Raw genomic sequence first — 13217 nt, 5'->3', positions numbered from 1 at the left:
TTTTAAAATGGAGTCACATTAGTTTCTCAGATGCATAAGAATGGGCGGTACCAATGGGCAGGCCTTAGCACAGGCCCGGATGCCCTCAGGGCCCACGCAGCATTTCAGAGGCCAGGCAGGCAAAGGGACCTGGGCAGCATGCCATGAGCCCATTTTCATGCAAAGCAGTGCCTGAAAGATCCTCTCTTCTGACTTCCTCTTTCAAGCTGTTGGCACCAGGAAGGACTGGGCTCAGGCATGCAGGACCTATTCTGGCTCAGCCCCTGGGCAAGAGCTCCTGAGAGTGGGGCTGGCAGGGGAAACAGGCAGTACACCCCCCCACCCCCCCCACCCCCGTCCTGTTGGAGAACAAGTCCTGTTGCAGAGGGCTCACCTCCGCATACCCAGCACCCACCAGGCCCCTGCCCTGGATGTTGCCCCTGGCCACTGGCCCCCCTCCATCTTGCACTCTCGGCTCCGGCTGCCCAGGGAGAAGCTTGGCAGCCTCTCAGGGGCTAGCATTCAGAAGAGCTTCAGGAGTGGGGTTGAAAGCTCTGAGGTTACCAACTTGAAACTCTTAATAATTTTATCTTAGAATTTGTGTTTTTTAAGTAAAGTCTGTTGGGATAATAGAGTCCATGTGGAGGCTGGTGCTTGGTACCTCGGCTCCACGTCCTCCACCCCCAGATAGCTGCTTGGTCCCTCCTCACCTTATCCCTCACCTGGGCACCATCTGAGAGTCTGAACTGCCTACCTCCAAGACTCTTCAACTCTAAGGGATGGGACATTAAGAAATCAATAAAAAATACACCGGGGCTCCGGCTCCTCAGTTATATCCCCAGCACCACAAACCAAACAAATAAAAAAAGAAAAGTCATCAACAAAATGTCATCAACATTCTATCTGTAGAATGGAATATTATTCAGCCATAAAAAGGAATGAAGTGCTTGTTTCAGCAGCACATATGTCGAAACTGGAACAATACAGAGATCAGCATGGCCCTGGCGCAAGAATGACACATTCCACATTTTAGAGACCTTGTGCCTATAGAAGACAAAGCAGGCCCAAATCTTCACAAGACTCCTAAAGCACAAGAAGTGAAATCAAGAGTCAATAAATGGGATGGAATCAAACTATAAAGCTTCTTCTCAGCAATGGAAACAGTAACGCGAAGAGAGAGCCTACAGAATGGGAGAAAACCTTTACCACACACTGTGGCGTTCCAACTAGAACACTCAGGGTCACTCCAGGTGACCTGGGCTGCATGAAATAATCACACAGAGAAATACCTTTTTCTTTGGGTCCTGTGACGGCTCCTCCGACCTTAGGGGTCCATGGAAAGGGAGAGAGAGGAGCACGTGCTGAACCCTCTCATGGGGGAGAAGCCACTCAAATGAGGCAAGGGGTAGGATTACAAGGGAACAGAGGAGTGTAGCACAACCCCTCTGTGTGCTGCCTACTCCTAGGGCCACTCCCAGGGCCACACCTTATTATCTGAGTGAGGGAAAAGACTGAGTCAGGAGTCATGGCACTAGGCGCCAGACTAAGTGATCTTTCAGATCCCCGTGGTGCATCAGGACTTAAAGGTGCGGGCTCTTGGAGTGGCTTCCCACAACACACACCTCAGATAGAGCATTACTCTTCAGGATATGTAAAGAACTCAAAAAACGTAACGCCCAAACCACAAATCACCCAATCAATAAACGGGATAAGGAACTGAACAGACACTTCACAGAAGAAATTCAATTGATCAACAAATGTATGAAAATAAAAAAGTTCAAAATCTCTAGCAATTAGAGAAATGCAAACCAAAACTACACTGAGATTCCATCTCATTCCAGTCAGAATGGCAATGATCAAGATTAGAAGTAACAATAAATGTTGACAAGAATGTGGCAAAAAAGGTCCGCTCATACATTGCTGGTGGGGTGGCAGATTGGTGCAACCATATGGAAAGCAGTATGGAGATTCCTCAGAAAACTTGGAATGGAACCACCATTTTACCCGTTCATCCCAAAGACTTAATATCAGCATATGACAGTGACGTAGCCACATCAATGCTTCTAACAGCTCAATTCACAATAGCTAAACTATGCAACCCACCCAGATGTCCTTCAACGGATGAATAGGTAAAAATAATGTGGTATATATACATAATGGAGTATTACTCAGTCTTAAAGAAGAATGAAATTATGGCTTTGCCAGTAAATGGGTGGACTGGATATGACAAGCACAGTAAGCCAATCCCCAAAAACCAAAGGTCAAATGTTTTCCTCCGATTTCAGATGCCAATTCACAATAAGTTAGGGAGATAGAGGTACTCTAGACCAGACAGAGGGGAGTGAAGGGAGAGGAGGGGGCATGGCGGCAGGAATCATAGTAGAATGAATCAGACATTATTACCCTATGTGCATATATGATTACATGACCTGTGTAAGTATGTACAGCCAGAAGAGTGAGAACTTATACCCCATTTATGTATGATGTGTCAAAATGCGTTCGGCTGTCATGTACAACTAATTAGGACAAATTAAAAAAATTTTTAAATGGAATGACATTTGATACATGCTAGAATATTATAAAACTGAAAAACACTATATTAAGTGGAGGAAGTCAGACAAATATGACATAATTCCACTCATGTGAAATGTCAGGATTAGGTAAGTCATAACTCTAGAGACAGAAATGGATTTTTGTTGCCTGTTGGGAGGAGACTTGGCCACTTAACAAGCACTAGGTTTTCTTTAGGGGTGATAGGAAGTTCTGCAACTAGGTAGCAGTGCTTAGAGCCAGAGAACTGTATGTTTCAAAATTTATTTATTTATTTATTTTTAGTTTTTCGGCGGACACAACATCTTGTATGTGGTGCTGAGGATCCAACCCGGGCCGCACGCATGCCAGGCGAGCGCGCTACCACTTGAGCCACATCCCCAGCCCCCACGTTTCAAAATTTTGAGATGGCAAATTGTATGTTATATTCCTCAAGGAGGAGTGGCACGACTCCCCATCCCTTAAGGGGGCGCTGCACACGTGACCTCCTTACAGAGAGGTCAGTATGACAAGGGGAAAGAGGGAGCTTTACAGAGGAGGAGTCTGAACACACGACCTCAGCCAGGTGACCAAGGTCAGCACAGGAATGACAAATCACAGGCGCTTGAGAAGGTGTGAGAAGTGCATTCAGCCTACCCTATCTTCCTCCACCAAACCCCCAAGGTTCAGTGGAAGGCTGGGCATGGGTGATGCCCACCTGTAATTCCAGCGGCTCAGGAGGCTGAGGCAGGAGGTTCATGAGTTCAAAGCCAGCCTCAGCAGCTTAGCAAGGACCTAAGCAAGTTAGCAAGACCCTGTCTCTAAATAAAAAATAAGAATCAAGACAGGCATGGTGGCACACATCTGTAATCCCAGTGGCTTGGGAGGCTGAGGCTGGAGGATCATGAGTTCAAAGCCAGCGTCAGCAACAGCGAGGCACTAAGCAACTCAGTGAGACCCTGTCTCTAAATAAAACACAAAATAGGGCTGGGGATGTGGCTCAGTGTTTAAGCACGCCTGGGTTCAATCGCTGGTAACCCCCACTACCACCAACAACAAAACAAAACAAAAAAGGAATCAACAGAGTGAGACTGGGGAGGGGGAGGCCTTGGGTTCCCATTGTGCTGTCCATTCTTGGCCATGACAAGCCATCCAGGCTGTGAAAGATGAATTTCAGAGCCCCGTGAGCCATGGACACAGTGCACCGGAAGTAGCCAGGATCCACTGGGACAAACGTCACTCTGGCAACCTTGGGAACGTTGGTATGAGGCATCTCCGCTCTAAGAGGAACCACAACCTGGGTAACTCGTGGGCCTTGACAGGGGCAGACACGGGTACATTCCTGCTGACACAGGCTGGGGCGGCTCCCTCCATCCCTGATGTGGCACAGCTGGGCCCCTAGAAAGCTCTGGGAAGGGAAAGCTGCTAAAGCCTCCTGTCACTGGGGAGAACCAGCTCCTCAGCAGAAGAGGTGAAGAGAAGTTTGGGGGTGGGCAGTGGTCGTGCCCTGAAGCCACGTGGAGGGAGGATCCTGAAGCCCTCCAGTGCCCAAAGCAAAGGCGCAAGCCCTGGGAGGGTGGCTCAGCGTGGGGTGCCTGCCTAGCACAAATGGGCCCTGGGTTCCACCCCAGCACCTCCCAAACTCAGAGCAAACCCAAAGCAGCGGCACCCCAAAATATCCCTGAGTACGCAGGGGAGCCAGGGCCCTTGGGGAGCATGCAAGATGGGGACTCAGGTTGGAGGCAGCGAAGGGGAGCCCTATGGCAGGAGATGGGGGTCATGCTCTGCTCTTTGCCTGCATGGAGCAGAGGTCCACCTGGGCAGTGAGGGAGTGAGGGAGTGAGGCAGCCCCATCGCTGTCCCTGGGGCCACCACACAGGGTTCCCCTGTGAGGCAGGAACTCCTGCCCTGAGGCAGAGGCTGGAGGGTCCTTCCCACTTGAGGCTCAGGCCTCCTGCCCTTCAGCCCACTTTTATGAAAAGGAGACTGTGAAACCAGGGCACTTGTTGCTGAGGTTCCTCTACTGTGGTGGTCAGTTGCCCTCCCCCTGGCCTCCTAAGGAGTGTCCTCTCAAAGAGGCAGAGCCAGAGGCCAGAGGATCCCAGGACAGGACAGTCCTCCAAGCCCCAAGATGCTGCTCCTGGCCCTGCTGCTGCTTCAGTTGGGGGCAGGTGAGTGGGCTGAGGACCAGGGAGCCTAGGTGTGGGCTGGGACTGCAGCTGAGCTTCTGTGTCCCCCCAGGGTCCCTGCAGAAGAATCAGTCTTCCTGGCTGCAGATGCAAGAGGCGGTGACAGTGCAGGAGGGCCTGTGTGTGCTTGTGTCCTGCTCCTTCTCCTACCCCAAGGCTGGCCAGAAGCACTCCACACCTACCTATGGCTCCTGGTACAAGACAAAGAAGAATTCCAAACCTGATCCAGAAAACAATGATCTCGTGGCCACAAACAACCCAGACAAGGAAGCAAAAGTGAAGAACAAACTTCATTTCCGGCTCCTCGGAGACCCCCAGGCTAACGACTGCTCCCTGAGCATCTCCGAGGTCCGGAAGGACGACAGTGGAACATACTTTTTTCATCTAGAGCAAGGAGCTGTGAATCACAGTTACGAAAGTAACCTGCTCACCCTGACTGTCACAGGTGAGGACAAGTGCCCAGGAACAAGCAGCAACATGGGTAGGGAGGGGCGCCAGGGTCTGGGGAGACCCTGGTCTTGAGGGGGCAGTGGAGCCCAGGTGGTTCAGGATTGGGGTGTCTGTCTCAGAGGCATACACGGGTCCCCTCTTGGATCTGGTGTGTCCCTCTCTCCTCCCCAGAGTTGACCCAAACCCCAGACATCCGCATCCAGGAGCCCCTGCAGTCGGGCCACCTCAGCCACGTGACATGCTCCATGCCTGGGGCCTGTGACTGGCCCACGGCCCCCCGTATCTCCTGGGCTGGGACTGCCCTGAGAGCAGCAGGGTCAGGCCTGGAGCCCTCCACCTCGGAGATCCTGCTCACGCCCCACCCCGAGGACCATGGCACCTACCTCTCCTGCCGAGTGACCTTCCCCAGGGCTGGCGTGTCTTCAAACAGAACTGTGCAGCTCAATGTGTCCTGTGAGTGCTGTGCCAGGGCACTGGGCTGCTGTGTGGGGGCGGAGGGTGGGGAGGGTGCCGGGGTCTGAATGTCTGCGTCCCCCTGTGTTGGTGTGGGAAACCCTGACCACAAGGCAACGGGGCCAGGAGGGGGGACCTCTGGGGAGTGGCTGGGTCACAGCTGTGGAGAGTCAGAGCAGCTGGGACAGACTGAGAGAGGCTGCTGAGCCTGGGTCCTGAAGGCCACGGGCCTGCTGGGTGCTGCTTCCTCTTTCATTTCCACGGCTCCTGGGGAGCAGCGCAGGCCAGCGGTGCATGCGGCCCTCATGGGGTCTCTCTGTCCAGATGCTCCTCAGAACCTGACCATCAGCATCTCCGGAGCAGGTGACCCAGGTAGGCGGGGTGTCCCTCTGGGGCTGGGCGGGGACAGGTGTCAGCCAGCAGGGAGCCGAGCCCGCAGCAGCCACCCCAGGGAGGCTCCCTCTGGAGGGACCCTCAGCTCTTCCATTCACCACGTGCAGTTAGCAGGAGGCTCACAGCACAAGCGCCCTGACGCTGCCCACCCGGGTAGGTGAGAACACAGGCCCTGGAGGCACCCAAAGGCCTCGTGTTCACCCCCGCCTCTCCCTCGAGGACCCCAGGCCACTGCTTGTCTCCTGCTGTCCCCGTATTTCCTCATAGTTTTACCCAATACACCTGAATCTCCCACAGGGTTTAGTTTGCCCTCTTTTCCTTCCGTGGTGTAAGTAACCAGGGCGCACACACATGCACCACTCTCCGACCTCACCTCCTCCGTGCAGGTGAGATTCCTGCAACACAGCGCCAACCGTCTTCGAGTGACACAGAGGTGGCCTTTGGTGCACTCATGGTGTGGTGCTGCCACCAGCCCCTCCAAGGCCAGAGCACACTCTTCACGGTACAGAGAGCCCCGTGCCTGGCCCGCACCCCCGATTGTCCCCTCCAGGCCTGGCAGCCCCTCGTCGTCCCTTATCGCTATGCTCTGCCTCTTGGGGACCCTACCACTAAAGGCCGTCACACAGTGCACCCCTCTTGTGTGTGGCTTGTCACATGGCCGCAAGGTTTCCTGTACCTGGGCCAGGACTGCTCTCCTCCCCGTGGCTGGAGAACGTCCCGTGGCTGGAAGGGGCACACTGGCTTTACCATGCTTCAGCTCAGGGTCTCCAGGGTGGTTCCACCTTTGTGCTGCTCTGAGGGTCCCTGTACAAGTGCCACTTGGCTGGGTGCCGCTGCAGGATCCTAAGTGTCTTGACTCTCTTGATGTGACCCCACCTCGTGTTCTCAAGGACCATCCACGTAGCCTGTGGTGGTCATTACTGCGTGTCCTCACCTGTGGTCCACAATTCACTAGCCCAGTCCACCGGGGCTGCGCACGAGGGTTAGTTTCCTGATAATGCCTCTGGGAACATGTCCCTGTGAACCTGTACCCACCCTGCCTGGAGCTCCTAGGAACTCTCCACAGCTGCCTCGGGAGGTCCAGGCAGGGCTGAGGTCTAACTTTGTAACTGGCTCCTGGGGATTTCCATGCAGAGGACTCGATGCTTCAGAGACAGTCCTTGAGTAACGGGACCCTAGGTGTTATGTCTAGGAGCCAAATCAGGAAGGAAACTCACCACACCCCTCGGGAATGCTGCTGTAGAAGAGCTCTGGAGCCCGGTGCACTGATCATGCCAATAATCCTAGCAGCTCAGAGGCAGAGGCAGGAGGATTACAAGTGTGAGGCTGCCTGGGGGACTTAGGGAGATTGTGTCTGAAAATAAAAAATAAAGGGGCTCATTCATGCCCATTACCAGAAGACAAAGAAAGAGCTCTGGAAGAACACCCCAGAAACCAGCACTCAATTCCCCTCTGACAAGAGGAACAGTTGCTGGGTGTCACTGTGGGAGGGAGTCTCAACAGCCCCTTCTCCTCCAGGAGTGGTATATCAGCCTGGGGGGACAGAGAGGAGCAGGTGGAGATCAGCCCCCAGAGCCTTGGAGGAATGATGATTGGGTTTTGGATACTTCAACAGTGGACAGGCTCATGGGTGGTTAATGTGGACAAGGACCACAGCCTCAAGAAATCAAGGAACAACCCAGTTGTCAATCGACTGATGGATGGATGCACTAATGTGGTGGATTCAGATGGTGGGATAGAGCTCAGCCCTAAAGGAGAGCCAGGCTCTGGCAGGCACTGTACATGATGACCCTGGAGACATGGTGCTGAGGGAGAGAAGCCAGCCAGACACAGTGCACCACACACATGGGATTCTGTGGAATGTAGCACCCTGCGAAGGCAAATCCAGAGACAGTGGCTTTGTGTATTTAGGCTGGGGATGGAAGGGCTGGGCAAGGGCTGGCGTGGGGGGTTTCCTCTTGGCGTGGTGGGAACGCGCTAGCATTGTGGTGACCCAGATCTGAACACGCAAGAGCCATGGGACTGTTGACCTGCCGTGGTCTGTCAGTGCCATTGTATGGTGTGTGATCTTAACTGGACAAAGCTGCTTTGAAAGACAGAGGCCCAGGGCCTCAGAACCCTAGGCCAGGCTCAGCTCTGTGTGTGTCTGTCTCTGTCTGTCCGTCTCCAGCCCCAGTGGCCCAGGGAAACTTCTCACATCTGGAAGTCCAGAAAGGCCAGTTCCTGCGGCTCCTCTGTGCTGCTCACAGCCATCCCCCGGCCACTCTGAGCTGGGTCCTGGAGGACAGAGTCCTCTCCTGGTCCTGCCCCTTGGGCCCCAGAACCCTGGAGCTGGAGCTGCCCGTGGTGAAGCCTGGAGATTCGGGGCTCTACACCTGCCGAGCAGAGAACAGGCTGGGCTCCCAGCAGGGCACGCTGGACCTCTCTGTGCAGTGTGAGTGTGTCCAGAAGGTCCCTGGGAGGGGAGCAGAGGAGGGGCAGGGGCCATGACAGGGTCTCAGAGCTCTGGGGGGCCTAGAACCCCAGGGCCCTGGCACAGGCTTCTGTCCTGCTAGACCATTGGGCAGTCAGTGTGGGGACCCAGCACATGATTCTGCCCTCCCACCACCTCAGTCTCCTGGGCTGGATCCTCTGCCCAGAGGGAAGCCCCAGCCCACATGGAGCTGGTTCCTGTCTCCATTGCAGATCCTCCAGAGGACCTGAGGGTGACGGTTTCCCAAGAAAATAGGACAGGTAGGAAGGGCAAGAGGAAGCAGGGCCTCTGGGTGCCCTGATGCGGGCCCAGGTGACGGGGCCACAGGTCAGTTCTGCCTCTTCCCTTCCCTAGTCACAGAAGTCATCAGGAATGGCACGTCCCTCCCAATCCTGGAGGGCCAAAGCCTGCGCCTGGTCTGTGTCACTCACAGCATCCCCCCAGCCAGGCTGAGCTGGACCTGGGGGACGCAGACCCTGAGCCCTGAGTGGCTTTCAGACCCTGGGGTCCTGGAGCTGCCCCTGGTGCAGACAGAGCATGGAGGAGAATTCACCTGCCATGCCCGCAGCCCGCTGGGCACCCAGCACCTCTCCCTGAGCCTCTCTGTGCACTGTGAGTACGGGAGGGGTGGGAGGGCACGCCTGGGGTCAGGACGAGGTGGCATCTGCTGACCCTTCTGGGGTTGGGACGAGGTGGCATCTGCTGACTCTTCTCCTTGCTCCTCAGACCCCCCAAGGCTGCTGGGACCCTCCTGCTCCTGGGAGACCCAGGCTCTGCTCTGCAGCTGCTCCTCTCACGCCTGGCCGCCCCCCTTCCTGCACTGGCGGCTGGGGGAGGGGCTGCTGGAGGGGAACAGCAGCAATGCCTCCCTCAGGGTCACCTCCAGCTCAGCGGGGCCCTGGGCCAACAGCTCCCTGAGCCTGCACGGGGCGCTCAGCTCCGACCTCAGGCTGAGCTGTGAGGCCCAGAACGCCCAGGGCACCCAGAGTGCCACTGTCCTGCTGCTGCCAGGTCAGGGGCCTGTGGGGGCTGAGGTTTAGGGAGGTGGATCTGAGGAGTGACCAAGGACAGGGCTGGGGCCATGGCTGAGCCTGGAAGGAAGGGGTGGACAGAGGACTCCTTCTTGGGCTGTTTGGGGGTGAAGGGCTCCAGGTGTGTCGGGGGAGGACGGGGTTCTGGGGCTCAGAGGGCTTCACCATGATCCCCACTTGCCTGCAGGGAAGCCAGAGCTCAGGGGAGCCCTGCTGGGGACGCTGGGGGCTGCTGCTGGGGCCGCTCTGCTCTCCCTCTGTGCCTGCCTCGTCTCCTGGTGCGTGTTCTTCCTGGGCAGGATGCCAGGTTGGAGGGAGGGCGCATCCCCAGGACCCCACAGGCCCCACTGGAGGGTCTGACAGGCCAGTGCCTGTGAGTGGCCTTGGCCAGACGATCAGAGCAGGGGTCTGTGCCCTGCCCATTCCCAGGCGTCACCCAGTGAGACATGTCCCCTGACTCCTGGGCCTTGGTAGGCTTTCTAGGCGATTTTAGCAGGGTCCACCGACGTCCACCCCAAGGTCTGAGCCCACAGGTGGCTGAGTGTCCCAGTCTCCTCCTTCAGGTTAAAGACCTGCAGGAAGAAAGCTGCCAGCCCGACAGGAACTGCACATCAGGACGCCCCCGTTGACCTGGGCCCTGTCTGTGGGGTGAGTGAGGGTCCCCCTGTCCTCCAGCCCCCCCCCCCCCAGGTGGCCGGGCCAGAACCTCTGGACAGCCTGGGGACTCATTATGGCAAATAGGCTTTGCTCCTTGTTCCCCTCCAACACGGCCCCAGTCCCAGTCTAGTGTCCTGGAACTTCCCAGCCAAGCCCCTTCCCTGCTCCCAAGGCCATGGCCACCCGGGTCCGACCACCCACTGCCTGGGCTCAGTTCAGCCCCTTCCACTCCGTCTCTTCATTTCTCTCTGAACCCCTCACCCCTTCCCTTCTCCTCACTCCTCAGCAAGGCAGGGAGCCACAGAAATATCCCCCAAACGGCCACGCTCTGCTGGAAGCCTCACGTGTTCCAAGCCTGACATCAGCTGTGAAGCAAGAGGCACAGGGGTGGGGTGGGCGACAGGAGGTCCCAGTGGCCCTGTCCCATTGGAGTCTCTCCAACAGCACCTCACCTCCAGGGCCAGAGCCTGACAGCAGGTAGCAGTGTTGCCACCAGCAATTCCACCCGGCCTTGGCATCCAAGGCTCCACTAGGGGCTGGTCACATTGATACTAGCACTTATGTGGCTGGCCTCAGTCACTGGTGTCTAGCTCCTTCAATGATCAAACTGATGCCACATGACCCTACGTGGCCACCATAACTCACACCATTAGCATAGGTCAGCGTAGGTCAACCCGTCTGGCCTGGGGTTCCCAGGGGAATGCAGATCCTTCTGTCAGGCGGGGCCTGAGGGAAGATAATCCCTCCCAGGAGCTGGGTGCAAAGAGTCCACCCCTAATCTGGGCAAGATGAGTTCCAAGGCACAGTAGCCTTTGTTTCGTGGGCTCATGGCATGCTGCCCAGGTCCCTTTGCCTGCCTGGCCTCTGAAATGCTGCGTGAGCCCTGAGGTCATCCGGGCCTGTGCTAAGGCCTGCCCATTGGCCCCGCCCATTCTTGTGCACCTTGTCACATTTGCTGTTTGAAGGTGTCTCTAAGAAGGTGACTGCTCTGTCTGCTTGTCCTTCCCCACTGCAAACTGGGCGAGGCCAGGAAGGTGCCTGCTCAGGTGCCCGTGCAATATGCAGGGCTGCTGTGGGGGGCGCTCTGCCCCTGGGCACAGGGCGCTGGACTCAGAGAGACCTGGCCAGGAACCCTGCTGACCACTCATTAGTTATGTTTGGAAATGGTTATTTAGCCCCTTTTCTCCAGCTGGTAACTGGGCCCATGAGTGTTCCTCGTGGATTCTGTGAAGGCTTCTGAAATGGGCACTGACCGAGCACCAGGTGCACGCAATCCCACGGCACTGAGGGAACAGGACTGGGTGGACGAGAGCAGGGACCCCAGTCTGTCTCTGTGGGGTGAACAGAGGCGACTAAACGCTCATTTAAGGGTTGGCTTGTGGGTCCTCCTCTCTCTTTCCCAGCCCCGTCATCCTCATTGGATCCCAACTCCTGCCCTACTTCAGGGTCCCAAGGATGCATCCTGGTGGGACAGCCCCTCACATGATCCCACCCCTGCTGAGGCCACACTGCCTGTGAGTGAGGAGCTGGAGCCCCAGGAGCTTCATTACGACTTCTGCACCTTCTTGGAGTTGGAGTCTCGAGAGCCCAAGGTGCAGGAGGCCACCAGCAGGACAGAATACTCAGAGATGGAGATCTGCAATGACGGCCTCCAGGAGCACCCTAGTGTCCTGGGGAGAGAGACATCAGGGACAATTGCTAGGACATGGAGCAGCAGAGGCAGAGAGGATGCCCCATCCTGGTGCTGGGCAGAACAGGAGCCCCAGTTTCATCCCCATCACCAGTGAGGAGCCCCACTTTGAGCAAATGACTTCACTCCTCACCTTCCTCCTCTGTAAAATAAATCCCATCAACCTAACGCACAGGACTATCCTGGGTCATCAAGAACGAAATGCCTCAAGCCCCCAAAGGACTGTGTCTGCTGAGAGGTCGTTGCCCAGAACTCACTCCCAGGGCAGCGCACTAGTGTGGAGCCCACCAGGTCTATCATCCTGGCCCAGTTGGGGTGCACCCTGCAGGATGCCCCTGCTTCCCAGTGCCCCCAGAGCTCCGTCGGGCTGTCCCCTGCTCACCTGCTTCTCCCTTCTGGCCTCCAGGCATGTGAACTGCTAGGGGGACACCTTGTCCCTCCTTACCCCACATGCCCATCTCCACAGCTGCTTCCTGCAGCCCCACCTCTCCTCCTGTTCATCTGGAATAAATTGCAAGTGTGTAAACCGCTCCTCTCTTGCTGAGCTCCATTGCCCTGTGGGTTTGGCTCTCCCTCTCCACTTCTTTTGCTGAATTGGCATATAAATTCCCTTGCACTTGCAGTCTGTGCTCCACACACAGTGTGACACAGTCCTCCCGCGGTCATTCCTCCTTTTCTTCTTTCCCATTGTGCCTTCTTTAGTGAGAAGGCACAGTGGACATTGGCGTCATGAGCTGGGGCTCCAACGTGTGCTAGCAGCAAGTGAAGGACCTGGCTGCCACTCCTCAGCTTCCCTGGCCAAGGCTCACCAGCGCTCCTCCCCTCAGGAGGACACTGCACGTCTTGGCCAATGACTTGTATTTCATACCTTCATTTAATTAATTTATTTTTATGTGGTGCTGAGGATCCAACTCAATGCCTCACATGTGCTAGGCAAGCGCTCTGCCACTGAGCCACAACTCCAGCCCTTGGTCAATGACTTTTCACAATGGTGTCCATGACCAAAAAGAACATTCTTGTCAAGTTTTGTTCCTCTTTTCAAGAGGACACTTGGTGATTCCAACTTTCCCATCCTGCTACAGCAGTCAGTATCCTCCCATAAAATACTGAATTCTGTAAAGGATAAAGTCTTTTACAAAACCAGTCATGGTGATTACTACAACCACGTGTTAGAGGATATCAAGACTGTCTTTTCCCCTTCTAAATAATGTTCCTCTGAAGAACAGCCTGGACACCGGAAGAAACACATTTTTCATCAACCATTTCTTTATCACATCTGAAATTTCTCGTCAACAATGTAGCACTCACCCTGCTGTCTGTTCTTTTTTGTTAATATTTTTTAGTTGTAGATGGACACTGTACCTTTATTATTT

General features: G+C 55.6%; 1 protein-coding gene across 1 annotated transcript; it reads left to right on the top strand.

The window, feature by feature from the left end:
• Positions 1-4615: 4615 nt before the first annotated feature.
• Positions 4616-12314, top strand: LOC308638371 (sialic acid-binding Ig-like lectin 11). The gene is given in 12 exon segments (XM_081275774.1): positions 4616-4679; positions 4728-4741; positions 4743-5142; positions 5319-5600; positions 5925-5972; positions 8164-8427; positions 8607-8726; positions 8821-9078; positions 9193-9477; positions 9685-9775; positions 10061-10145; positions 11600-12314. Coding segments are annotated over 12 exon segments (2229 nt in total). The 5' UTR covers positions 4616-4639; the 3' UTR covers positions 11942-12314.
• The last annotated feature ends 903 nt before the right edge of the window (positions 12315-13217 follow it).

The sequence above is a fragment of the Spermophilus citellus genome, assembly GCF_964194105.1.
Source record: "Spermophilus citellus genome assembly, chromosome: 18".
NCBI classification, from domain to species: domain Eukaryota; kingdom Metazoa; phylum Chordata; class Mammalia; order Rodentia; family Sciuridae; genus Spermophilus; species Spermophilus citellus.
This window is presented reverse-complemented; position numbering and strand designations above follow the sequence as displayed.